This window comes from Geotrypetes seraphini, chromosome 8 (genome assembly GCF_902459505.1).
Source record: "Geotrypetes seraphini chromosome 8, aGeoSer1.1, whole genome shotgun sequence".
NCBI lineage: Eukaryota > Metazoa > Chordata > Amphibia > Gymnophiona > Dermophiidae > Geotrypetes > Geotrypetes seraphini.
In genome coordinates, this window is record NC_047091.1 from 97,585,824 (window position 1) to 97,612,670 (window position 26,847).

General features: G+C 43.7%; 1 protein-coding gene across 2 annotated transcripts in view; it reads left to right on the forward strand.

The window, feature by feature from the left end:
* The first annotated feature begins 257 nt into the window (after positions 1–257).
* INSR (insulin receptor) overlaps positions 258–26,847 on the forward strand; it is a 328,183-nt gene continuing 301,593 nt past the window's right edge. Inside the window, exon 1 of one of the 2 annotated variants that reach the window (XM_033956911.1) lies at positions 258–1,722. In XM_033956911.1, coding sequence (XP_033812802.1) covers positions 1,650–1,722 — 73 coding nt within the window. In that variant the 5' untranslated portion in view covers positions 258–1,649. Of the gene's footprint in view, positions 1,723–1,927; positions 1,948–26,847 lie in introns of those variants that run through there. The other variant, XM_033956913.1, reaches the window with a different exon arrangement.

Genomic DNA, 26,847 nt, shown 5'->3' on the forward strand with positions numbered 1-26,847 from the left:
CGGTGCGTTGGCGCGTGCATGCCCAGGAGGAAAGGGAACTGGGATTAGCGAATTGTAAGCACCCACAAGTGTGAGCGAGATCCCGTCAGCATAGTGAAAAATACGAGCCCTTGCAACTAAACCACAGACATCTCTGCCACGTACGATTGTGCACAAGGAATGTATGTGGGAGAAAAACTCCCCCCCCCCCCCTTCTAAGATTCAGAGCAGTGCACTCTCTGGACTACATGCCAAAGTTCCAATGCTTGATTCTGGAGTCTCTGCGGGGAGGGATGACGTGCGCAGACACCTATAGAAACTACGGGTGAAAAAGCAAGTGAATGCGTGTGCCCAGCCTTTGTGAGAGACACGCATTCTATAGCAGAGCGAGAGATGTACAGCGTGCCTACGTGTTTAGGACTAGAAAGAAATGCACGTCTGTATATCGCAGACACCGGATCCCTTCCACCTTCCCCTGGGCTCCAGCCCATTTTTTGCATCTGCTTTGTATCCAGTCCCAGCTGACTGGCAGCTCTTGTTTACTGGCTAGAAAGACATCAAGAGTGCCTGAAAGGGGGAGAGAAGGGAAAGAGGAAAGAAAAAAAAAAAAAAAAAGAAGTTTTCGTGTTAGCTAAATCTCACGCTTTCAATCCCTCTCTGCTTTCTACCAGCACAACTGGGTTTGGTGTGCTGGTTAATATGGACAGATCAGCCTTTTGCTCGTAGAAAGCTGTTGTAGAAGAAGAGAATGCTGAGCAGTCGACAACCGGGAAAAGAGCACTAACGTGAGCAGGCAAGAAGGCAGGATTTTGTTTTTTTTCTCCTATCAACTGTCCATGTTAAAAAGGTTCACCTCGGCTAAAGTGTTCTGGGTCTGGAGTTTGGATGTCACTTAGGCCATCTGCCAAATAAAATAGTAGAGGGAAATCTACTCTGCCACCTTTTCTGAGGAAGGAGTGGAAAAAGGAAAAACTTCTAACAACAAAATATATATATATATTTGCTGTTGCTAAAGGAAGAAGCCCTCGGGAAATATTTGTGCAGCTTGTTTCTTGTGAAAAGCCTGGGACTGTTTATTTTTACAAATCATTTTTCCTGCGATCAGTGGGAAGGGAAGTCGATTTCAAGCCGCATCTATATAACAGCAGAAGCGAGAAGAGGGAAGCTCACTGCAGTCCTGGAGAGACTCAAACCCGACACTTTAGAGCGAATCTTAGAGATATTTATGTCAAAAAAAAAAAAAAAATCTGTATCGAAATAAGATACAAACAAATATAGCTTGACCTCCATTGGAATATTGTACCAATGCAAGTGCACTTGCACCCTAAATTTGTTCGGTTCTAGACTTATTTCCCCACTTGTGGGATAAGAAGAGGGTTAGAGGATTCAGCGTTAAAAATAGTTATAAAGCTCTAGAATTGATTTTATTTTCTCAACAGCTGATAACTCCGGGGAATAAAAAAAATTGTGAAAGAAAGAAAACTGCAACTTTGGGGGAGAAGGGACATGATATATATTGTACTATTTTGATTTGTTTTATTTTGGGGGCTGCAGAGCAAAAACTTATTAAGTCTGCCCCCCCCCACCCTCCCGAAATTGATTTAGGAAGGGGGTGACTGTCTTTAAAATTGAATTCTTACTCAACTCGTACAAAAGAAGAGTGAGCAAGGATGGGCTGGAGGACGGTTGTGCTGCTTCTCGCCACCTTTATTTTGGCTTCCTGCGGCCAGGCAAACGGTGAAAGTGAGTATCCAGTTACCATTTCATGCCAATTATGACTAATTTTGTTGTGAAGGCTGCTTCCTTTTTTTTTTTTTTTCTCTCTCTCCTCCTGCCCGTCCTCTCTTTTGGCAACTCTTCCCTGACGATGATTTGCCTAATGAATCCCCTCAGCCGGTTTCTATTAGTATTACTGCTTCTTCCTACCGTTTGTTTTGGAGGCTTTAGGGCCTGCGAAAAGGAAAAGCGGTAAAGCCTTGGTTGGGGTTTAGCCGATTCTTTCCCCCCCTTTCTCTTGGCTTATCTTCCCATCCTCGGCTGACTGAATTGTTGTTTTGCTGCTCTTTCTTGACTGACGTTGTGCTGGATGTCTCTGGGTTGTTTTTTTTTTTAAAGTTAACCGGGTTGGAAGCCAATTTGGGAACGCGGCCTAGCCCGGCCCTGGGGCTTTGGGCCTCGGTGGCCGCCAGGCTCGGGGAAGGGAAAATGGAGGCGGCAGGCGCGGCTGGGAGTAGAGTTGGAGGCGGATCCCTCCGTCAGTCTTTCGCTCTCGAGCTCTGTATTTCTGCTTGTGTCCTCGGTGCATTTCCCTTTCATTTAGGCTCTAGTACTAATTGAATTCGGTTGCCTGCCCTTCCCTCTCTTTTTTTTTTTTTTCCTTTTCTTTTCGTTTCTCCTGTATTATGGTAAATGAAAAATTTAATGTATTTGCTGTTGTGCAATATGCAGATCTCCCCGCCCCCCAATCCTTTTCGATTTCCATCTGTAGAGTGAAGAATAATTACTAGGAAAATTTGAGGTTTGCTAAGCCCGTGTTTGCGATTGCTGCCCTCCCCAGATCTTTTCAGTTACACCCCAAGTTACTTCTTTCAGTCCTGTGTAAAACCATTTACTATCACTATGGGTAAAGCTTAAGCCACTTCTCGGAGCTCCGGTAAAAGCCCATTACCTAACACGGTTGGTAAACCACAAGCTTCTTCTCTCAGCTCCCTTAAAAGCCCATTACTATCTCTGCTACTAAATTTTCAGGTTAGCTCTCTCTGCTCCCCCCCCCCAAAGCCCCTTACTGTCTCAACTACTAAACCTTCAGGCTGGCTCTCTCAGCTCTCCGCAAAGTCCCTTACTGTCTCTGCTACTAAACCTTCAGGCAGGCTCTCTCTGCTCTCCCCAAAGCCCCTTACTGTCTCTGCTACTAAACCTTCAGGCAGGCTCTCTCTGCTCCCCCCAAAGCCCCTTACTGTCTCTATTACTAAACCTTCAGGCTGGCTCTCTCATCTCCCTGCAAAGCCCCTTACTGTCTCTATTACTAAACCTTCAGGCTGGCTCTCTCATCTCCCTGCAAAGCCCCTTACTGTCTCTATTACTAAACCTTCAGGCTGGCTCTCTCATCTCCCCGCAAAGCCCCTTACTGTCTCTATTACTAAACCTTCAGGCTGGCTCTCTTATCTCCCCGCATAGCCCCTTACTGTCTCTATTACTAAACCTTCAGGCTGGCTCTCTCATCTCCCTGCAAAGCCCCTTACTGTCTCTATTACTAAACCTTCAGGCTGGCTCTCTCATCTCCCCGCAAAGCCCCTTACTGTCTCTATTACTAAACCTTCAGGCTGGCTCTCTTATCTCCCCGCATAGCCCCTTACTGTCTCTATTACTAAACCTTCAGGCTGGCTCTCTCTGCTCCCCGCAAAGCCCCTTACTTTGTCTACTACTAAACCCTCAGGCTGGCGCTCTGTGCTCCCCCCAAAGCCCCTTACTGTCTCTACTACTAAACCTTCAGGCTGGCGCTCTGTGCTCCCCCCAAAGCCCCTTACTGTCTCTACTACTAAACCTTCAGGCTGGCGCTCTGTGCTCCCCCCAAAGCCCCTTACTGTCTCTACTACTCAACCTTCAGGCTGGCTCTCTCTGCTCCCCCCAAAGCCCCTTACTGTCTCTGCTACTAAACCTTCAGGCTGGCGCTCTGTGCTCCCCCCAAAGCCTCTTACTGTCTCTGCTACTAAACCTTCAGGCTGGCTCTCTCGGCTCCCCGCAAAGCCCCTTACTGTCTCTGCTACTAAACCTTCAGGCTGGCTCTCTCTGCTCCCCGCATCGCCCCTTACTATCTCTGCTACTAAACCTTCAGGTTGGCTCTCTCGGCTCCCTGCAAAGCCCCTTACTGTCTCTGCTACTAAACCTTCAGGCTGGCTCTCTGTGCTCCCGCCAAAGCCCCTTACTGTCTCTGCTACTAAACCTTCAGGCTGGCGCTCTCAGCTCCACCCCCAAGTCCTTTACTGTCTTTGCTACTAAACCTTCAGACTGGCTCTCTCAGTTCCTCCCCCCCCAGTCCCTTACTGTTTTTGCTACTAAACCTTCAGGCTGGTTCTCTCAGTTCCTCCCCCCCAGTCCCTTACTATCTCTGCTACTAAACCTTCAGGATGGCTCTCTCAGCTCCTTTCCCCACCCCCAAGTCCTTTACTATCTCTGCTACTAAACTTTCAGGCTGACTCTCTCAGCTCCACGCAAAGCCCCTTACTGTCTCTGCTACTAAACCTTCAGGCTGGCTCTCTCTGTTCCCCCCAAAGCCCCTTACTGTCTCTATAACTAAACCTTCAGGCTGGCTCTCTCTGCTCCCAAACCTTAAGGCTGGCTCTCTTGGCTCCCAAACCTTCAGGCTGGCTCTCTCGGCTCCCCGCAAAGCCCCTTACTGTCTCTGTTACTAAACCTTCAGGCTGGCTCTCTCTGTTCCCCCCAAAGCCCCTTACTATTTCTGCTACTAAACCTTCAGGCTGGCGCTCTCAGCTCCACCCCCCCCCCAAGTCCTTTACTATCTCTGCTACTAAATCTTCAGGCTGGTGCTCTCAGCTCCACCCCCAAGTCCTTTACTGTCTATGCTACTAAACCTTCAGACTGGCTCTCTCAGTTCCTCCCCCCCCCAGTCCCTTACTGTCTTTGCTACTAAACCTTCAGGCTGGTTCTCTCAGTTCCTCCCCCCCCCCCAGTCCTTTACTGTCTTTGCTACTAAACCTTCAGGCTGGCTCTCTCAGTTCCTCCCCTTCAGTCCCTTACTATCTCTGCTACTAAACCTTCAGGATGGCTCTCTCAGCTCCTTTCCCCACCCCTAAGTCCTTTACTATCTCTGCTACTAAACTTTCAGGCTGACTCTCTCAGCTCCCCCACCCCACTAGTCCCTTACTGTCTCTGCTACTAAAGCTTCAGGCTAGCGCTCTCAGCTTCCCCCATTAGTCCCTTACTGTCTCTGCTAAAAACTAAACCTGTCAAGATCTTTCTCTCTTTCTGCTCCTTTAGAAACGAACAAAACTATCTTTGCTATAAACCCTTCTCAAATGCTAAGCCTTTATGATCTTTCTCTACATTGCTACTAAAATCTTCCTTCCTGTCCTTTTGTAAAAGCTCCTGTCTTTCCTATTTTCAACTTGTGCAAAAAGCCCCTTACTATGTCTGCTACTGCAACTCCTCTACTGTCTCTCACTGTTCTGCTATGAAAATTCTTTCTTTACTGATGCTGTCAAACTTCCTATCTTTGATCTCCTTTGCATTTGATGCTAACTCTCTTGCTATTAGATGCTGCTGGAACCTGTTTACCTGTTTTTGAGCTGCCATTGCCACTAAATACTCTGTTGTTGCCATTACAACATTACCCGGTACAGTGGCAAGTGTTCTAAACGAAGGGCTCCTAGAGCAGGAGGAATCTACCAACTCTTTCCTGGGTCCCTCTGCAATGCAGGAGCTACTTGGGTGCAAATTATTACTATTTCTGCTATCAAAATCCTATGTCTTAGCTACTGCTTTTACAAACATTTTCCTGTGCTTAAAAATTAAAATGCCATGGTACCTACGCTGCTGCTGCTAAAACTTTTTATTGTTTATTGAAAGCTTCTATATCACTACTAATGACTGGGGAGTCAATTCAGAGCGGTTTACATGAGCTTCTGAAAAGGTGTTACATGAGTTAGTGTTTTCTGAGATGGTAGACACATTTATACCGTAATCAATCATACTATGTATATGCACATATAATACTAGTATCATCCTATGTATATACACATATAATACTAGTATCATGTACTATGTTCATACTAAATCCTACTTATTTGCACACATAATGCCTGTTTCGTATTCATTTTCGATTTACATACACCTTGATAATTCTAGTTATTTATACTTTATCATATCCTCAATTCTGAGGGTATCTACTGTGTTCACCCTGTCGTGTTCCTAGTGGGGACTAGCCAGCTATCTCCCCTATGTTGCATTATTAGTTAAAGTAGTCTAAAGTAGTTTATACCCTTGTTCCCTCCGTGCCTTTTTCTAATGTCTCTTCTATTAATGGCATCTTTGCAAACCTACATTTTTTTGCTGCTGCAATGACATTTTATGATTTAGTTTAATATTTTGGGAGTGCAATATCTCTGTCGATTATTTTTTACTTTAAAAAAAAGTCTGCTTCCGATGGAGCCTTAAATTATTAGGTTATGTTGAGGGCTTGGGCTGCACCCCAGGTAGCCCCTTAAGTAAAACCTTTGTTAGGGGTTCCTTTTTCAACTCGGGCTAGGTGGTTCCTGCCCTGAAGCCCTCTTGTGTATTGGTAGTCGGTAGTAAATATAAGGGAGGAATGAGACTTGCAAAGGTAGCCTAGTGCAGTGTTTCTCAACTCGGTCCTGGAGTACCCCCTTGCCAGTCAGGTTTTCAGGATATCCACATTGAATTTGCATAAACGTGATTTGCATACACTGCTTCCATTCTATGCAAATTTCTTCCATGCATATTCATTGTGGATATGTTGAAAACCTGACTGGCAAGGGGGTACCCCAGGACCGAGTTGAGAAACACTGGTCTAGTGATTAGTGCAGTATGAGAAACCAAGGAAACTGGGTTCATTTCCCACTGCAGCTCCTTGTGACTCTGGGCAAGTCACCTAACCCGCCATTGCCCCAGGTACAAAATAAGTACCTTTATATGTAAACTGATTTGATTCAGGTATGTTAGGTAGATTGTGAGCCCACCGGGACAGATAGGGAAAATGCTTGAGTACCTGATTGTAAAACCGCTTAGATAATCTTGCTAGGTGGTATATAAAAAAACAACAACCCTAATCCCCCCCCCAAAAAAATAAAAAAAACCCTAATTGTAATCTGTGGTAAACCAATTCCTATCCCCTTTCTCTTATTTTCTAAAGTGTTTAGTAGTGGCAGCAAACTCATTTGTAGTTGTGTTCCCCTATGTTGGCAATGTTTTAAAGTCCTGCTAATCAGAAAAATGTACAAAAAACATCATAATCCTCCTGTATGTGCTGGTTTGAATTGAGAGTAGGCAGAGCATTAGAAGGCATTTATGTGTGGAGAGTCCCAGTGGTTTTATTAGAACTGAACATTCTTAATTATTATGTATATATTTCTTCGTGTACACTGTGACACTAACTGGCTCATTCTTGTAGTTCTTCAGGTGTTGGTGCAGCATTTCATGTCCTTCTGGAGATTATTATCAGATTGTTTCAAATTTGAGAGGGGACCAGAGGGCTTTCATGAGGTCTTTGTCTACAAAGTGTTGGTTTTATAGGTTGGAGTAACTAGTTATGGCAGTCTCTCTCAAACCTTTTTTTTAGCTCTGGCACACTAAACGGAGCAAATGCTTTTCATGGCACATTATAATTGAAATTATAAAATGGCAAAACTAACAAAAAAATTAAATTTGAGAGTTATTTATTTAAAGTTCTTTAAGCTATGTATGGGTAAAATGTGAAACTAAAGTAGATAGAATTGCTAATCAATGTGATGGATGTGCTTATTTTTGAGTGCAAATTAACTAAAAATGCGGCTTGATAGTCGACAAGCAAACACACATTTCATCGTGTACCATCTGTGGTTGTTCTTTTTTTAAATTTAATTTCTGTCAGAGCTGAAAATCCAAGTTCGCAAAGATAAGCAGATCCAAATGGTAACACACCCTTGATTGCTTTATTGTTCGTTAGGATAACTACTGCATAAAAAATAAAAATAAAATTACTTGTTGTTAGTTTTCAAGGTCTGGGCGGTTGTATCCTTACAAACAGACATTCATAACATTGACAGACTCTTGCGTACGTGACGTACATGTCATCTATTCTAGTGTTTACTTATGAAGGGAAATTTTAAAAATAAAAATCTGGAATTCTCATGACACACCCAGAGTCTCTTCGGGGCACACAGTTTGAGAGACACTGTACTATGGTATATTTGTCAGGAACTGGGGCTTAGCTAAAAATGGTTTTCCAGGGCCAGTATTCTTCCCAGACTGTTTTTTTTTCTCTCAAAAAACAAGCAAACAACCCCCCCCCAAAAAAATTACCTTCCTAATATGCTGCCCTCATTCTACCTTGTTTGTTTCCAAGCCTTCGTGTATGTATTAATGCCTGATACCATTCCAGCACTTCAAGAGCTCCCACTTGCTCCTTTATCTATCCTGTCTTTTCAGTTGTGTTTGTATTAGCTCCCAGTATTATTAATGTGCTGTATCTTTCGCTGCCACTTCTCATCAGATGGCCTAGTATACTACTTCTGTCTTGATAAAAATCAAATGCTTTTCATAGGATGTTTAATATATTGGGTGAAAAGTATTTGATTTAACAACCTATGAAAAGCATTGATTTTTATCAAGACAGAAGTAGTATGCTAGGCCATCTGATGAGCAGTGGCAGTGAAGAGCAGAGGGCATTGATTATAGTGGGAGCTACTACAAACACAGCGTGGAGTCTAGTGGTTTAGACTGCCAGCAGGCTCAAAATTAGGGAAGTTGGGGTTAAAATCCCACCACTGTTGCTCCTTGTGATCTAGGGGAAGACAATTAATCTTCCATTGCCTTGGATACAAATTTAGATTTTAAGTCTGCTGGGAACAGAAAAGTATCTACCGAATCTGAATGTGATATGCCTTGAGCTACTATTGAAAAAAGGAGTGAGATAAATCAAAATCTTTTGCCTTCTCTGTGAAAAAGAAACCCCATTCACCCCTTGTTATCAACCTTGATATGGCTATACCCAGGAAACAAAAATTTTAAGAGCCACCTTGAAGTTAACCAAAAGAACTTGCCCTGTCTGATGTAACAGCTACGTGTGATACCATAGCAGCAATAGTTCCTGTCATTCCCACACGACTTATGCCAGTTACACTTCTGTAGTTTAGTGTCTATTACTGCTCCCTTGGTTGTCATCCCTTCAGCTGTTCCTATAAATAACCTTTGCCATGTAGATAATTCCTGGGCCACAGTATTGGATCTAGCTGCAAGCTTGGCCAGTTCCCTCTATCCCTGCGGTGCCAAGTAGAGGCTGAGCCCTGTCCTGTTGTTTCCATAAGTGGTTGTGGCTTGGTTCTAAGAAAAAGAGCCCGAGGAATGATGGCAACCAAAACAGAGTGTCCCTTATAGCTTCTATGACAAGTCTACCAATCCCTTGAGGGAGATGGGGAGCAATGGGGGAAATTTGAGTGCAGTGGAAGAGAAAAGGAAAGCATGTCAAGTTCTAGGTTAATTCCTCAATTCAAGGGAAGCTGAAAATGACAGGCATATGGCTTTTTGACTCTAGCTGTTCTGCATGGGAGCAGTCCTCTTTGTTTATTTTAAAGGTAATTCCATAAATATATCCTGGTGTAAAATCATGACCTATGTTAGTCATGCTGGGGCACAGGACAGAAATTTGGGTAGGGACCCCAAAATCTATCAGTAGACTGTACCTCCGTCAGTTTCAGATAGACTTGAGGCCCTATGTGGCTTGGGGGCCTAAGGAGATTTCCCTGGTTGAAACCCCCTTCTTTTCCACTTGTTTGAATAGACTCTATCAACATAATTGTTAAATCTCCTTAGGATGTGATAACGAGCAACAGGAAAGATCAATAATATACAAACTGCAGAGGCAACATAAGGGTTGATGCCAATTCTGTGTAGCTAGAGTATTGTAGGGTGGAAATCCTGACAATAGAGATTGTGGGAGGATATTGAGTTTAGATGGAAATATTTCTGTTTTCTTGTGCAACAGAACTGGTAGTCTTGACCAGCGGATAAAACCTTTATTAGCCATGAGGGTTGTAGAGAGCCCATTGTTTTGTTTTCATGCTCTACCTTCCATCACTCTGGGATGAGCTCCACTCCCTGAGTCTTGCTCTCTACTAGTGCTGCCCGATTCAGGGGAAATATTTTCGATTCGATTCAGCCTATTGAATTTATTTATTTTTTAATTTGATTCGCTTTTCCTTCCCTATTGGGTGTGGTTCCCCCCCTGGTGGATTTATTTTGTAGCCTCTTCATCCACCCTTTGCCCTCTCCAACCTCACGCCAGAGCTGTGGTGCAAACAAAATAAACAAGACTTTTCCTCTCTCCGTTAGGTCTTAGCTCACGCTCGCTGTCTAACACCAGCTCTGGCAGGATACACATTTCAAATCTGACATATTGTAATCACAAAATAGAAAAAAAATAATTTTTTCTACCTTTTGTTGTCTGGTCATTTTATTATTCAAATCATGTTGGCCCCAGGCTCTGGTTTCTGTTTGTCTTCTGTTAACTTGCTCACCAGAGTCTCCTGCCCATTTGACGTTTTCTTCTTTCTCTGTGCTCACCATTCATTTTCCATCTCTGTACCTTTTCCTTCCACTGCCATATATCCAACATTTCTTTCCCACTGTCTGCCATCTCTCTGTTTCTCTCCCTGCCTTGTGCCCTGGGTCAGACCTCTCTATTCTCCTCCACGCAACATCTCTCCCTTCCTCCCTTTCATTATCATGTGAAATATTTTTCTCTTTCCCCATGCACCATCTCTCCCTGCCCTCCACCCTATGTACATTTCTCCCTCTCTCTTCTCCATGCATGTCTCCCTACCCTCCATCATATGCAGGATTTCTCCCTCTCACCCCTTTTACCACTTTGTTGCACTCCCTTTCCTCCATCCTGTCCTTTCTTCCCCCCTGTGCAGTGGCTTTCTGTCCTTCTCATCCCCCTGTGCAGCACTTCCTGACCTTCCCCCTCCCACCCCCCCGAGAGATCTGACATACCATCGGGTCTCCTAATGGTTAGCAGACCAGGTTCTGAACAGGCTTCCCTCTGCCATGTCATCAGAGCCTGCATCTGATAGTCATCCACTGCCGCTGCTGCTGCTTTTGGAGGCCCTGAAGGTATGTCAGATCTCACGGGAGGGGGGGGGGGGGGTGCTGTTCACTGAATTGGTGAGTATGATTTTTTGGGAAATTGAATCAATTCACTGAAGTGAATCGACAAATCGGGCAGCATTACTCTCTACAAGCAAAGAGTAAAGAGCCTGTCTGTTCTGTTTGAGTTTAATCTTATTATTTTCAGTTTTTTTATTATCCAGTCAGAGGCTTTCAGTGCTGCAGAGGATCCCAGTCATCCCAGGGCATCTCTGGCTGTGAGAAGATAGAGGCTCTCAGGGCTGAGGATTATAGCATACAGGCACATGCCTTGCATGATTCCTGAGTGGCCAGTCTGTATCAGTAATTTTCAGAGCTCAGGGTCTGTACCCTTGGAAGCAATCTTATCCCAGGTTTGTCTGCAGTAGGCTTGAGCAGCTTGCCCCAGCTTCTGTCAGCAGTGGGATTGAGTGCAGACTGAGTGGTTCCTGAGGCAATTTTATCCAGGATTGGAGCTATGTTCCTCCCCCTATGATGTCGCGTGGCTCTGGTGGGGGTCTAAAGGTCTAGTTCCACGTTAGGAACTGGACAGCAGTCTGAAGAAACAAGAAATCTGTTGGACTCCAGGCTTGTCTGAGGCAGAAATCTTCTCTCCCATCTGATCAGAGGTTTCCCTATGCAGCTCCAAGACAGAAGCATGGCACAGTGAGTAAGGCTATTGCAGCCTATGGGGAAAATTGTGGGAAAGGGGCCCTTTTAAAAGTCATTTTAAAGGGTTCTGAGGTTAGGGATCAGGTCCCCCACCTCCTAAAACCCCTTCCCTGTATTTTTTTTCTCTATGGGCCATTTTAGGCGACAGAATTGCTATTGTTGTGGCCATCTTGGATTTCTCAATTTTGTTTTAAAAGCCTCCATCTGCCTCAATACCTTTCTATTTTTGACAGAAATCAGTATAGATGGACTCCTCAGGTGACGATACTTCAGATTTGTGGTGGATGCCTATCTGAAGGGAGTCATTGTTCCATGTGCTGCATGGCATGTGAGGGGGAGCATAAACTTTGGGCTTCGCTTCCCCTTATACTTCTGGTGGCTTAGGTGCTCAGCTGGATCATTTTCTAAGCCATAAATTCCGGCAGGAGCTAGAGAAAATGGACTTGGCAAAGTGTAGCCGTGTGTTGGTGGACAAACACCAGAAGCCAGTGCAGAAGACCCTGTCAGGACGCTCTGGGTAACCTGGGCAGTGGTTTGCTCCCAAATTCATACAAATGATGTATGAAGCCTTTTTAAGTTTCAAAAGCTGACTAAACTACTACTACTACTACTGTTTAACATTTCTATAGTGCTGATAGGCATGCATAGTGCTGTACGAGAAGATATTTAAGAGATGGTTCCTGTTCAGTAGAGTTTACAATCTAAATTAACAGACAACAGGACAAGTAGGTGCTTAGGGTGAGAGGATTATGTTAAATGAATTCTCATAGAGGAGGGCTTTTACTTTGGATTTGAATAGTTCCAGGGACAGAGTTTGACGTATTACTCAGGCAGTTTGTTCCAGGCATAAGGTACAGTAAGAGAGAGAGGACGCAGTCTGCAGTTGGCAGTAGAAGAGAAGGGTACAGAGTTCCCAGGGAGGAGTGTAGGGAGCGACAAGAGGAGAGATATTGAGGAGCTAAAGAGTTTACCCTTCTCCCTCCATATTTGCGGGGGTTAGGGGCAAAGCCGGCCTGCAAATGCCAAAGAGCCACAAATAACTTTTTGCTTTAATATTCGCAGGGTTTGGGGGTAAACCCTTCACGAATACTGTGAATTCACAAATAATAAACCTTCCCTTCATATATGTGAGCATAGATTGATTTAAAAGAAATAAGTTCTTGCATTGTACTGTACAATTCAAGTACTGTATTGTAGAACTAACCATGTACAAACATATACCATACTGTAATTCCATTAAATCATGATTCATATACAGTTAATGTTAAACATAATACTGTAACACATAGCAATTACTTATTTAGGTGGTGTCTTCATCCTCGTTATCCAGTACATATTCCGCATGCTGTGCAAGAGGAGGAGAAGGTGGAAACGAAGAGAATAAGCGAGCACCAGGTGCCTCCTCAGGCAGTAGAAGTGGATCTTCTGCTTCTTCATCCTGTACATGTTCAGTATGAAGTGCAGGAGTAGGAAGAGACAAAGGGGGTGCCACATCATGAGTGGCTGATGTGGAAGAGGTGGATGGAGAGGTAGGGGACTCTGGGTATCTTCTGGAAATACATTGTGATGGCTGATGTGGAAGAGGTGGATGGAGAGGTAGGGGACTCTGGGTATCTTCTGGAAATACATTGTGATTTCAGTCTGGCTCTTTTGCTTCATCATATCTATCTATCTATATCTATCTATATAAGCAAAAGAGCCAAACTGTATGTAGACATTGCTGCTTCTGCTAACTCCTTTACCCATGGTTGGGTCGATGTCATAAAAAAAAAAAAGTCCATGACCACATTGAACTTACGTAGATCCTCTGCAATATAGTCCAATGTAAACTTGTCTTCTAGCACTTTTTCTTCTCCATCCTCTCCTTCGGGAACAGTCAGGTCAATTAGATCATCTTCTGTTAATTCATTGGCTCTAGTGTCTATTTAAGTCTTGAATATCCCCCAGATCTATATCTTGAAAGCCTTCCCCACCCACCTTCTTTGCCAAGTTCACAATGTCTTTCATAATTTCTTTTACTGGCACTGTGGTAATGACAACGAACTCCTTTACACATTCAGGCCAAAGATTCTTCCAGCACAAGTTCACTGTCTCTGGTTTGACAGCTTTCATCGTTCTTTCAATAACATTGATGGCATCAGCGATAGTGAAAGTCTTTCCACGTTTTCATGATGATCTCCATGTTGGGTCTTCTTCCACTATATGGACAATCCTCTCCATTGAATTCCTTGAACACACATTGGAATCTGGAATTTCTCTTAAAGCTGAAAAAAAACAAAGTGTTAGGGGTTATATTAGACCCCTCCTTGTCATACAAGAATCAAATAACAAATTTATGGAAGAAAACTATGTATATTATGAGACAGTTGAGATTAGTAAAATCTTATTTTTTTTGAACATCACTTTGCATTGGTAGCACAAATGTTAATATGTATCACAACTCGACTATTGTAATTCTTTCTATTTGAACTTAAACTCAAAAATGGTAAAAAAAAAAAATAAAAAATGCAGCCGATTCACAATACTGCAGTGAGGTTGATATAAGGTCTGAGGAGATATGATAGTGTTTGTATATTCTATACAAAACTTCGTTGGCTGCCTCGAGAGAAAGATATAGAGTTTAAAACTTGTTTGATCATATTATATGGGCAGAGGCTTCCGATCATCTCACTTTGGGGTCCTTTTACTAAATCATTCCAAACATAGCAGTTATATGTTAAAGAGGAGTTAATTGACGTTTAAAAAATATACATCTAAACGGGGGTACTGCAATAAAAATGTACTACTCAAATCTATTAGATAAATAATGCAAACATGAAAAGAACAAAGGGGTCCTTTTACTAAGGTGCGTTAGCCGTTTTAGCGCACGCTAAACCAGGGCTGTGGAGTCTGAGTCAAGGAGTCAGAGTCGGAGGAAATTTCGGGTACCTGGAGTCGGAGTCAGAAGTACAAAAAACTGAGGAATCGGAGTCGGAACATTTATCTACCGACTCCATTTTTGAACTTGGCATACCAATCACGAGCGATTCTTTCAGCTATAGCACCCACTATATACACAGCAAAAATGTTGCGAGCAGCTTCTGCGGCCTTAGAACCTTGATTAAAAGCAAAAAGAAGGTGGTGTCAAAAATGCTCATTTCTCTCAACTTGACATTCCATTTTAACGATCTGAAAATTAACCAGTGCTGTGGAGTCGGAGTCGGAGGAAATTTTGGGTACCTGGAGTCGGAGTCTGAAGTACAAAAAACTGAGGAGTCGGAGTTGGAACATTTATCTACCGACTCTACAGCTATGCGCTAAACGCTAACTTGTTCATAGACTATAATGGACACGTTAGCGTTTAGCGTGCACCTTAGTAAAAGGACCCCTTTGTTCTTTTCATGTTTGCATTATTTATCTAATAGATTTGAGTAGTACATTTTTATTGCAGTTCCCCCTTTTAGATGTATATTTTTTAAACATCTCTTTTACATATAACTGCTATGTTTGGAATGATTTACCTAGGCAAATAAAGGCAGAAATTAGTTATTGGAGATTTTGTAAAATGTTTAAAACATTTTATATGATAGATTTGCAAAGTTATCTAAAGAATTGTAAGGATATCTTTTTTATCCAAAGAATTGTATCTTCCCACAGAATTATTATTGCTTCTTTCTGATGTAAATTGCCTTGAACTAAATGGTATTAGAGCCATTCAGATTAGATTAGATCCTGGTAGGTCCAGATTGGCCAAGGTGGCCGTGGTACGCTGACTTAGTATGTCTGAAGAAGGATGAGGCTCTCGGGTATCCTTGTTATTCGAATCTTCTCTCACAGAGTCCTATTGCCCTAGAGGATCTGGAGTGCTTTGGTCTTATGGTATGGCTCTTGAGCACAAAGACTTAGGGCGTAAAGGCTATAAACCTGAAGTTTTTTTTCCATGCTTCTGAGGTCTAAGAAGCAGTCCACATTAACAGCCTACGTGAAAGCCTGGAAATGTTTCCGGAACTGGTGTGAGTGACAAAGCTCGGATCTAGTGACCATACCAGTTTTTGAGGTGTTGGACTAATATAGGAATGTCTGAAGAAAGGCCTGATGGTTGGCTCTCTCAAGATACAGGTAACCAGACTTTCCTGCTTCAGAGCACAGGTCAGCAAGCGCTTGTTGGCATCCGATCCAGATGTATCCAGGTTTTTTGAAGGGAGCCTTACGTCTTCATCCTCCAGTGCACCAGCCCTTTCTGTCTTGGAACCTTAACCTAGTCCTGTGGGCCCTTGTGAGCCTTTGGAGGAAGCATCCTGACGGTTAAGATCTTACAGTTAAGATCCTTTAAATCTGATGGTTAAGTAACTGTGATGTCAGCAAGAAGAGTGTCGGAGCTGCAGGCTCCTGCAGGGAACCCTTTCTTCACATCTTGGAGGCTAGTATCTCAATTCGAACGGTGCCTTCCTTCCTTGCAAAGGTCGTGTCCAATTCTCACGTAAACCAGGAGGTGCAACGCCCAGCCTTCACACCTATGGGAGTTTTGGATGTGTGAAGAATTTTGATTTGTTATTTGGAGGTGACTAATAAGTTCTGGCTGTCTGATCACCTCTTTGTGCTTATGAATGCAGCACGTCGGGGGAGACCGGCATCTAAAGTGACCATAACCAGGTGGATCAGGATGGCCATATCTTCAGCCTATTTTGGAAGTGGAAAGCAATCTTCAGTGTGGTGAAGGTGCACTCCACTCACACGTTGCGTCATCTTGGGCAGAGTCTAAAGCAGTCTCACCTGCATAAATTTGCAGGGCAGTCACTTGGTCCAATTTCCACACGTTCACTAAGTTTTACAGGGTGGATGTGTCAGCTGGGCTGGATGTTGCTTTTGGGTCCTCCGTAATGGCAGCAGGCTCATCTGTCCCATCCTAGGACTTGGGGACTGCTCTGACACATCCCGCTCGTCAAGACTACCAGTCCTTTTGCACAAGAAGGAAGGTTTTTACCTTGCTAAAGCAGGCTAGTATACATTCTGTCAGATGTTTATTAGCCTGCTTTCTGTTTCAGACATGCCTGCATAGTCCGATGTCTTGTGTTTCTATTGCCCTGCCTGATAGGGTCATGAATGAAGAGGAATTTACTCATAAGAGAAACAGAACTATTGGTGCAAATGGCAATGGGTAGGTGGTTCCTCTTATTTCCACTTTGTTTCATTTAGTAGTGGTTTAAAAGCATTATTGTTTAATGTTTGTATTTACAGCAAAACAGACTTATGTAGTTTAGGGGAGTTTCCCTGCATCCCTCTCTTATGTTTGCACTCTAGACCTGCTAGAAGCTTTGGTACCGACTGAGGGGGTGGTGCTCATCCCAGAGTGATGGGAGGTAGAGCATGAAAATAGTGCACTCTCTATAACCCTCTTGGCTAATGAGGGTTTAACCCGCTACTCAAGACTACCATTCCTGTTTACAAGAAAGAAGATAGCAAGGTAAGAACCTAATCTTTCCTTAATCTAATATATTTACTAGAACTTGGCATTTCAAAATAACTTTTTAATGTTTTCTTCTTATGCCTTTTATGTCATGTGTAGAAATATATTAGATGCCAGCAGAAAAGATTAATCAATTCATCCAGCAGTTAGCTTAGCAGGGTTTAAAAAAGGTTTGGATAACTTCTTAAAAGAAAAGTCCATAAGCCATTGTTAAGATGGATGTGGGGAAATCCACAGCTTATTCCTAGGATACTTATATTTTACTTTATGGAATCTTGCCATGTACTTGTGACCTGGGTTGGCCACGGTTGGAAACAGGATACTGCACTTGATGGACTTGCGGTCTGTCCTGGTATGACAGCTCTTATGCTCTGCCTGTCCAGTTATTCCTATTTATATTACAAGCTGTATATATCTTCACTTGTGAGCTGTATCTTCCTTAGGTTGCTCCAGTCTGTCTTCTAGAGCAGTGTTTCTCAACTCAGTCCTGGTGTACCCCTTTGACAGTCGGGTTTTCAGGATATCCACAATGAATATGCATAAACTTGATTTGCATATACTGCCTCCATTATATACAAATTTCTTTCATGCATATTCATTGTGGATATCCTGAAAACCTGACTGGCAAGGAGGTACTCCAGGACTGAGTTAAGAAACACTTTTCTAGAACAGGGGGGGGGATCATATTGGGCCCCAGAACTTTCCTTTTGTAGAAAAAGACCTCTCCCCTGTCTGTCATTAGTATCTTTGATGCATTTGAATTTCTTTACCATATCACTGCTCTGCTCTCCTCTCCTCCCCTCCAGGAGGACAGTTTTCTCAACGCTGTCCTGGAGTCACACCTAAGCAGACAGATTTTCAGGATTACCACAGTAAATATGCACAAGAGAGATTTGCATGTACTGGAGACCCATTGTATGCAAATCTCTCTCATGCGTTTTCACTGTGGTAATCCTGAAAACCTGACTATATAGTGGGCTGATGCTCAGCACTCCTGCTCTATAGAGAATAGCACCAAAAAAATAGCTCCCCAATGCTAATGGAATGCTTGCTGTGAGACTGAAAGAATGTGGTGGGGGGTAGAAATGAGCCTGGTGCAGTAAGCATGGCTCTTGTGCACCTGCCAAGTAAACCCAGAAATGAAGCACACATTGGCGCCATTCTTCTGTGCCCTTAAGTATAAGCTTTAAAATGTAGAAAACAAGTGCCAATAACATAAGAACATAAGCATTGCCCCTGCCGGGTCAGACCAGGGGTCCATTGCGCCCAGCAGTCCTCTCCCGCGGCGGCCCCCCAGGTCCATGACCTGTAAGTGCTCCTTACCTAAGATGTTTATACCCTATTTATTTAATAGCCTGTAAGTAAACCTCTATCTGTACCCTGCTATCCCCTTCTCTTTCAGGAAGTCATCCAGTCCCTTTTTGAACCCCAATAATGTACTCTGTCCTATCACCTCTCATGGAAGTGCATTCCAGGTGTCTACCACCCTCTAACATAGTAACATAGTAGATGACGGCAGATAAAGACCCGAATGGTCCATCCAGTCTGCCCAACCTGATTCAATTTAAATTTTTTTTTTTTTTTTTTTCTTCTTAGCTATTTCTGGGCAAGAATCCAAAGCTTTACCCGGTACTGTGCTTGGGTTCCAACTGCCGAAATCTCTGTTAAGACTTACTCCAGCCCATTGAAGCCCTCCCCTGCCCATCCTCCACCAAACAGCCATACACAGACACAGACCGTGCAAGTCTGCCCAGTAACTGGCCTAGTTCAATATTTAATATTATTTTCTGATTCTAAATCTTCTGTGTTCATCCCACGCTTCTTTGAACTCAGTCACCGTTTTACTCTCCACCACCTCTCTCGGGAGCGCATTCCAGGCATCCACTACCCTCTCTGTAAAGTAGAATTTCCTAACATTGCCCCTGAATCTACCACCCCTCAACCTCAAATTATGTCCTCTGGTTTTACCATTTTCCTTTCTCTGGAAAAGATTTTGTTCTACGTTAATACCCTTCAAGTATTTGAACGTCTGATTCATATCTCCCCTGTCTCTCCTTTCCTCTAGGGTATACATATTCAGGGCTTCCAGTCTCTCCTCATACGTCTTCTGGCGCAAGCCTCCTATCATTTTCGTCGCCCTCCTCTGGACCGCCTCAAGTCTTCTTACGTCTTTCGCCAGATACGGTCTCCAAAACTGAACACAATACCCCAAGTGGGGCCTCACCAATGACCTGTACAGGGGCATGAACACCTTCTTCCTTCTACTGACTACGCCTCTCTTTATACAGCCCAGCATCCTTCTGGCAGCAGCCACTGCCTTGTCACACTGTTTTTTCGCCTTTAGATCTTCGGACACTATAACCCCAAGGTCCCTCTCCCCGTCCGTGCATATCAGCTTCTCTCCTCCCAGCATATACGGTTCCTTCCTATTATTAATCCCCAAATGCATTACTCTGCATTTCTTTGCATTGAATTTTAGTTGCCAGGCATTAGACAATTCCTCTAACTTTTGCAGATCCTTTTTCATATTTTCCACTTCCTCTTCGGTGTCTACTCTGTTACAAATCTTGGTATCATCTGCAAAAAGGCACATTTTTCCTTCTAACCCTTCAGCAGTGTCACTCACAAACATATTGAACAGGATTGGCCCCAGCACCGAACCCTGAGGGACTCCACTAGTCACCTTTCCTTCCTTCGAGCGACTTCCATTAACCACCACCCTCTGGCGTCTGTCCGACAGCCAGTTTCTGACCCAGTTCACCACTTTGGGTCTTAACTTCAGCCCTTCAAGTTTGTTCAACAGCCTCCTATGAGGAACTGTATCAAAGGCTTTGCTGAAATCCAAGTAAATTGCATCTAGCATATGTCCTCGATCTAGCTCTCTGGTCACCCAATCAAAAAATTCAATCAAGTTCGTTTGGCACGATTTACCTTTTGTAAAGCCATGTTGCCTCGGATCCTGTAACCCATTAGATTCAAGGAAGTACACTATCCTTTCTTTCAGCAACACTTCCATTATTTTTCCAACAACTGAAGTGAGGCTCACCGGCCTGTAGTTTCCTGCTTCATCCCTGTGACCACTTTTATGAATAGGGACCACATCCACTCTCCTCCAATCCTCAGGAATCACTCCCGTCGCCAGAGATTTGTTGAACAAGTCTTTAATAGGACTCGCCAGAACCTCTCTGAGCTCCCTTAGTATCCTGGGATGGATCCCGTCTGGTCCCATCGCTTTGTCCACCTTCAGTTTTTCAAGTTGCTCATAAACACCCTCCTCCGTGAACAGCACAGAATCTACTCCATTTTCTCGTGTAACTTTGCAGACAGTCTCGGTCCTTCTCCAGGATTTTCTTCTGTGAACACAGAACAGAAGTATTTGTTTAGCACATTTGCTTTCTCCTCATCACTCTCCACATATTTGTTCCCAGCATCTTTTAGCCTAGCAATTCCATTTTTTATCTTCCTCCTTTCACTAATATATCTGAAAAAATTTTTATCTCCCTTTTTTACATTTTTAGCCATTTGTTCTTCCGCCTGTGCCTTCGCCAAACGTATCTCTCTCTTGGCTTCTTTCAGTTTCACCCTGTAGTCCTTTCTGCTCTCCTCTTCTTGGGTTTTTTTTATATTTCATGAACGCCAACTCTTTCGCCTTTATTTTTTCAGCCACTAGGTTGGAGAACCATATCGGCTTCCTTTTTCTCTTGTTTTTATTGATTTTCTTCACATAAAGGTCCGTAGCCATTTTTATCGCTCCTTTCAGCTTAGACCACTGTCTTTCCACTTCTCTTATGTCTTCCTATCCTAACATCTCTTTCTTCAGGTACTTTCCCATTGCATTAAAGTCCGTACGTTTGAAATCTAGGACTTTAAGTATCATGCGGCCGCTCTCCACTTTAGCTGTTATATCAAACCAAACCGTTTGATCTCTACTTCCCAGGTGAGCACCCACTCGAACATTAGAAATACTCTCTCCATTTGTGAGGACCAGATCCAATATCGCTTTTTCCCTTGTGGTTTCGTCACCATTTGTCTGAGCAGAGCCTCTTGAAAGGCATCCACAATCTCCCTACTTCTTTCTGATTCCGCAGACGGAACATTCCAGTCCGCATCCGGCAGGTTGAAATCTCCCAACAGCGGAACCTCCTCTTTCCTTCCAAACTTTTGGATATCCACAATCAGATCCTTATTAATTTGCTGCGATTGAGTCGGAGGTCTGTAAACTACACCCACGTAGATAGAAGTTCCATCTTCTCTTTTCAGAGCAATCCATATCGCTTCTTCCTCTCCCCAGGTCCCTTGCATTTCGGTCGCTTGGATATTGATCTTTACATAGAGAGCTACTCCTCCACCTTTATGACCATCTCTGTCCTTCCTATAAAGATTATATCCCGGTATGTTTGCATCCCATCCATGTGATTCACTGAACCATGTCTCTGTGATAGCAACAATATCTAGATCTGCCTCTAACATCAGGGCTTGCAGATCATGAACTTTGTTGCTTAGACTGCGAGCATTTGTGGTCATCGCTTTCCAGCTATTTTTCAGCGATAATCTCCTTTTTCGTATGGATTTTTGGGTCGTTTCACTTTCCGTTGCAATACTAAGAAATGAGTTGCTGATATTGCTTATGTTGCAGCCTTTACTACTATCATATCTTTTCTTTTGCCTGGGGTGGTCTCTATAATTGTCCTTCGTACATACTCTGAGTGAAGAAGAACTTCCTAGCATTCATTTTGAATCTGTCTCCTCTCAATTTTTCTGGATGACCTCTTGTTTTTGTTGTCCCCGCTAGTCTGAAGAATCTGTCCCTCTCCACCTTCTCTATGCCTTTCATGATTTTATAAGTTTCTATCATGTCCCCTCTAAGTCTCCACTTTTCCAGGGTAAAGAGCCCCAGTTTGTCTAACCTTTCGGCATATGAAAGGTTCTCCATGCCCTTTATCATCCTTGTTGCTCTCCTCTGGACCCTCTTGAGTAACGCCATATTCTTCTTAAGGTACGGCGACCAGTATTGGACGCAGTACTCCAGGTGTGGGCGCACCATCGCTCGATGCAGCGGCAGGATAACTTATTTCGTTCTGGTAGTGATACCCTTTTTGATAATGCCCAACATTCTGTTCACTTTCTTTGAGGCCGCTGCACATTGTGCCGCCAGCTTCATTGTTTTATCCACCAATACCCCCAGGTCTTTTTCTAGGTTGCCTTTCCCCAGTACCCTTCCTGCCATCATATAGCTATACATGGGGTTCCCTTTCCCTATAGAAACATAGAAACATAGAAATAGACGGCAGATAAGGGCCCACGGCCCATCTAGTCTGCCCACCTTAATGTCCCTCCCCTACCTTTGCCCTGTGAAGAGATCCCATGTGCCGATCCCATTTGGCCTTAAAATCAGGCACGCTGCTGGCCTCAATCACCTGTAGTGGAAGACTATTCTAGCGATCAACCACTCTTTTTCAGTGAAAAAGAATTTCCTGGTGTCACCTCGTAGTTTCCCGCCCCTGATTTTCAACGGATGCCCTCTTGTTGTCGTGGGACCCTTGAAAAAGAAGATATCTTCCTCCGCCTCGATGCGGCCTGTAAGATACTTGAACGTCTCGATCATGTCCCCCCTCTCTCTGCGATCCTCGAGCGAGTATAGCTGTAATTTGTCAAGCCGTTTTTCGTATGGTAGATCCTTGAGTCCCGAGACCATCCGGGTGGCCATTCTTTGCACCGACTCCAGTCTCAGCACATCCTTGTCTCAGCGGCCTCCAGAATTGCACACAGTATTCCAGGTGGGGCCTCACCATGGATCTATACAATGGCATAATGACTTCCGCCTTACGACTGACGAAACCCCTTCGTATGCAGCCCATGATTTGTCTTGCCTTGGACGAAGCCTGCTCCACTTGATCCAAGGCAAGACCTTACATTTCTCCACATTGAAGCTCATTTGCCATCTATTTGCCCACTCACTCAGTTTGTTCAGGTCTCTCTGCAGTTCTTTGCATTCCTCAACAGTTTTGACCCTGCTGGAGAGTTTTGTGTCGTCCGCAAATTTGATAACTTCGCACTTCTTCCCCGTTTCCAGGTCATTGAACAGCAGCGGTCCCAGCACTGACCCCTGTGGGACACCACTCGTGACCCCTTTCCAGTCCGAGTAGTGTCCCTTTACTCCTACCCTCTGCTTCCTGTCCGCCAGCCAATTTTTGATCCATCTGTGCACGTCCCCTTCCACCCCGTGGCTCCATAGTTTCTTCAGTAGGCGCTCATGGAGTACCTTGTCGAAGGCTTTCTGGAAATCCAGATATACGATGTCTATGGGGTCACCTTTGTCCAATTGTTCGCTTATCCCCTCAAAGAAGTGCAGTAGATTCGTTAGGCATGATCTTCCTTTACAGAAACCATGCTGACTTGTTCTCATCGGGCTATTTTTTTCTATATGCTCATTGATACTTTCCTTGATCAGTGATTCGGCCATCTTCCCCGGAACTAAGGTCAAGCTCACCGATCTGTAGTTCCCTGGGTCGCCTCTCACTCCTTGTTTGAAGACAGGTGTAACATTCGCTGTCCTCCGGGATTACCCCTGTTCTCAAGGATAAGTTGCAAATATGCTGCAGTAACTCTGGGATTACCCCTGTTCTCAAGGATAGGTTGCAAATATGCTGCAGTAACTCCGCTGTTTCGTCTCTGAGCTCTTTCAGTATTCTTGGGTGGATTCCGTCTGGGCCCGGAGATTTGTCAGTTTTTAATCTATCTGCCTGAGTACGTCTTCGAGGCTTACCTCCATGCATGATAATTTTCCCTCTTGAACCCCCTTGAAGATTCTTTCCGGTTCCGGCACGTTGGATGTGTCTTCTTTTGTAAAGACCGATGAGAAGAACATGTTTAGTCTATCAGCCACTTCTTTTTCCTCCTTCACCACTCCCTTCCTGTCCCCCTCATCCAGAGGTCCCACCTCCTCTCTCGCCGGCTGCTTTCCTTTCACATATCGGAAGAATGGTTTAGAATTTCGTGCTTCCTTGGCTAGTCTCTCTTTGTATTCTTTCTTGGCTTTTCTGACCACTCGGTGACCTTCTTTTTGATGCTTCCTGTGCTCTTTCCAATTTTCTTCAGTTTTGTCCTTTTTCCACTTTCAAAACAATTTTCTCCTGTCTCCTATCACTTTCTTAACTTCCTTGGTTATCCATGCTGGGTCTTTTGTTTGATTCTTTTTGCATCCTTTCCTAAATCTGGGTATATACAGGTTTTGCGCCTCATTTACTGTGTCTTTGAATAAGGACCAGGCTTGCTCCACAGTCTGAGCTTCTTGGAGCTGTTTCTGAGCTTCTTTCTCATCATTTGTCTCATGGCATCATAGTTCCCTTTCTTGAAGTTAAACGTTGTTGACTTGGTTCTCTTTCCCTTTGGTAATCCTACTTCCACTTTGAACTGAATCATGTTGTGGTCACTGTTCCCTAACGGTCCCACTACTTCCACTCCCTTTGCAGGTCCCTTCAGCCCATTGAGGATCAGATCCAGAATCGCTGACCCTCTCCTTGGTTCCTTGACAAGTTGTTCCATGAAGCAGTCCTGAATGGCCTCCAGGAACTCCGTTTCCTTTGTACATTTTGAATTTCCAAGACACCAGTCTATCCCAGGATAGTTGAAATCTCCCATAACTATGGTGTTAGCGTTCTTGCATTCCCGCCTCAGCTCGGCTACCATTTCTGTATCATCTGCTTCAGTTTGCCCAAGTGGACGGTAATACAGTCCCATCTTTATCTTGGATCCGTTTCTTCCTGGTATTTTAACCCACAATAATTCCAGTTGGCCATTCGTCGCTGCTGCGTCCAAATTGGTCGAGTGAATGGTGTCCTTTATGAATAGTGCTATTCCTCCTCCTTTCTGATATGTCCTGTCTTTTCGGTAGAGTTTGTACCCTGGGAGTACTATATCCCATTTGTTTTCCTCGTTCTACCATGTTTCCATGATCCCTATGATGTCTAGGCTCTCATTTTTGGCCAAGACTTCTAATTCCCCCATTTTGTTCTTTAGGCTCCTCGCATTAGTGTACATGCAGTTCCAAGTTCTGGTATTTTCCCTTCTCGCTATTCTCCCTTGCGTTTCATTCTTCTTATTGTCCCCTTCCTGACCTGCCAACTCCTGATTATTGTCTCTTGTCTTCCCCTTGTGGTATGTTCCTATTTCCTTCTTGTGGTGTGCTCCTATTGTCCTCCTCTTGTTCCTTCCCATCATCCAGTTTTATTTTGACTCCCAATGTTTGCTTTCACTTTCGGGTTTGCTCTGACTTGCATGTATTCGTTCTTCACTACCAGTGCTAATGGGCTTACACAGACTTCTTTACTCCAAACTAAATAAAAATTGGCACATTTTGAAGAAGGGATGCTTAGAGAAAAAATTGTGAGAAATCTAATGCCAGTGGTAAGAGCAGCTTTGTTTTGCATGCTGTTCTCTGAGCATTGGGAAGGAATAAGAAATGACCTCATTAACATCTATTTGCACTATTAAATACTATTTGCACTAATCTTTGGCACATGCAGTGTCTCCCATTCTAGAGCCCTTTGAACATTCTGTGCAGATTAATGCTGGTGCTCATCCAATACTAATTTCCTTTAGCGCCAGCATTAGGTTTTGAGCATTGGCTCATAGGTGTGCCTTTGAGAGAGGATTGAAAAACATTTTAGGACAGGGGTGGGCAAACGGTCTTTGAGAGCTACAACCCATTTAGGTTTTCAAGATTTCCATGGCCGATATGCATGAGATCTAATGGCATACCACGAAAGCAATACATGCAGATCAATCTCAAGCATATTGGTTGTGGAAGTCTTAAAAACAGAACCTGCTCTTGAGGACCATGGTTGTCCTACTCCCTGCTCTAGGATATACATAAATCTCACTCAGTGGGCTCTCAGTTCAGATCCCAAACAGTCCCGTGTCAAAACAATCTCCACTGCTTTCTGCAGGAGGTACAGCCTTCAAAATCGACATAGTACTCCAGATAAAGTTTCACAAAAGAGCTTGTATGAAGGTTCTAGACTAGGATCATCTACTTGCCTATCCAAAACTGGGCTCTGTTGATGGAATGGAGTCTGAAATGGTGACTAAACAGAATCATGTTGAGGGTTTGCTGCCTACAATAGATAGCTTGGAAGGGAAGGAAAGGCTAAAATATCAATATCTCCTTGATATAGAAATATAAAAAATGATTGTGTAGAAGAGGACTAAACATGGACCCAAAAGAAATGACTTCCTAGACTTTCTCTGAAGAGTGCAAGTGATTCACCAAGGGATTAAGATATGCAGAAAATTGCAAATGACTTCATATAAAATGATTGTTCTTGAGGGTGGGGGGAAGTCAGAAGAGAGGAACAGGGGTGGGGGGGATTGCTTTGGTAACTATTAAGCTTTTCTTCTCTTCAATTGCAAGATCCTGGAATTGACAAGTGCACATTTTCTTTGCACCTCCTCAGTGATGACTAGGGCTCATCAGCCTTGTTGCTTTTTCTCCGATTCTGAGCATTTTTGTCCTAAAACAGCTTTTGCAGGGAAAGCCTGGTTGTTTTTTTTTTTTAAGGTCTTCTTTACAAAGAATAGAACACCGAAAAAAGGAGATCATATTTGCCTGACTGGATGTGACAAAACAGAGTGAGTTGTCATTAGGATTCTGAGTTTGGAAGTTAGCATAGTAGATTTTGATAGTTTTAAATGTTTTGAAATGGGCCAGTTGCTTTCAGCACTTTAGCATATGCTAATGCCTTTTGAAGATGCCACACAATTTTTTTTTTTGTGCCCCCCAAATTCTAGTGTGCACTAAAACCTGTTAACACAGGGGACAGTGAATTAGTTCTGCTTAGTGGAAGTGCAGGAGGTATCTGTGGGATGCAAAGTGACAAAAAAATGCCTCT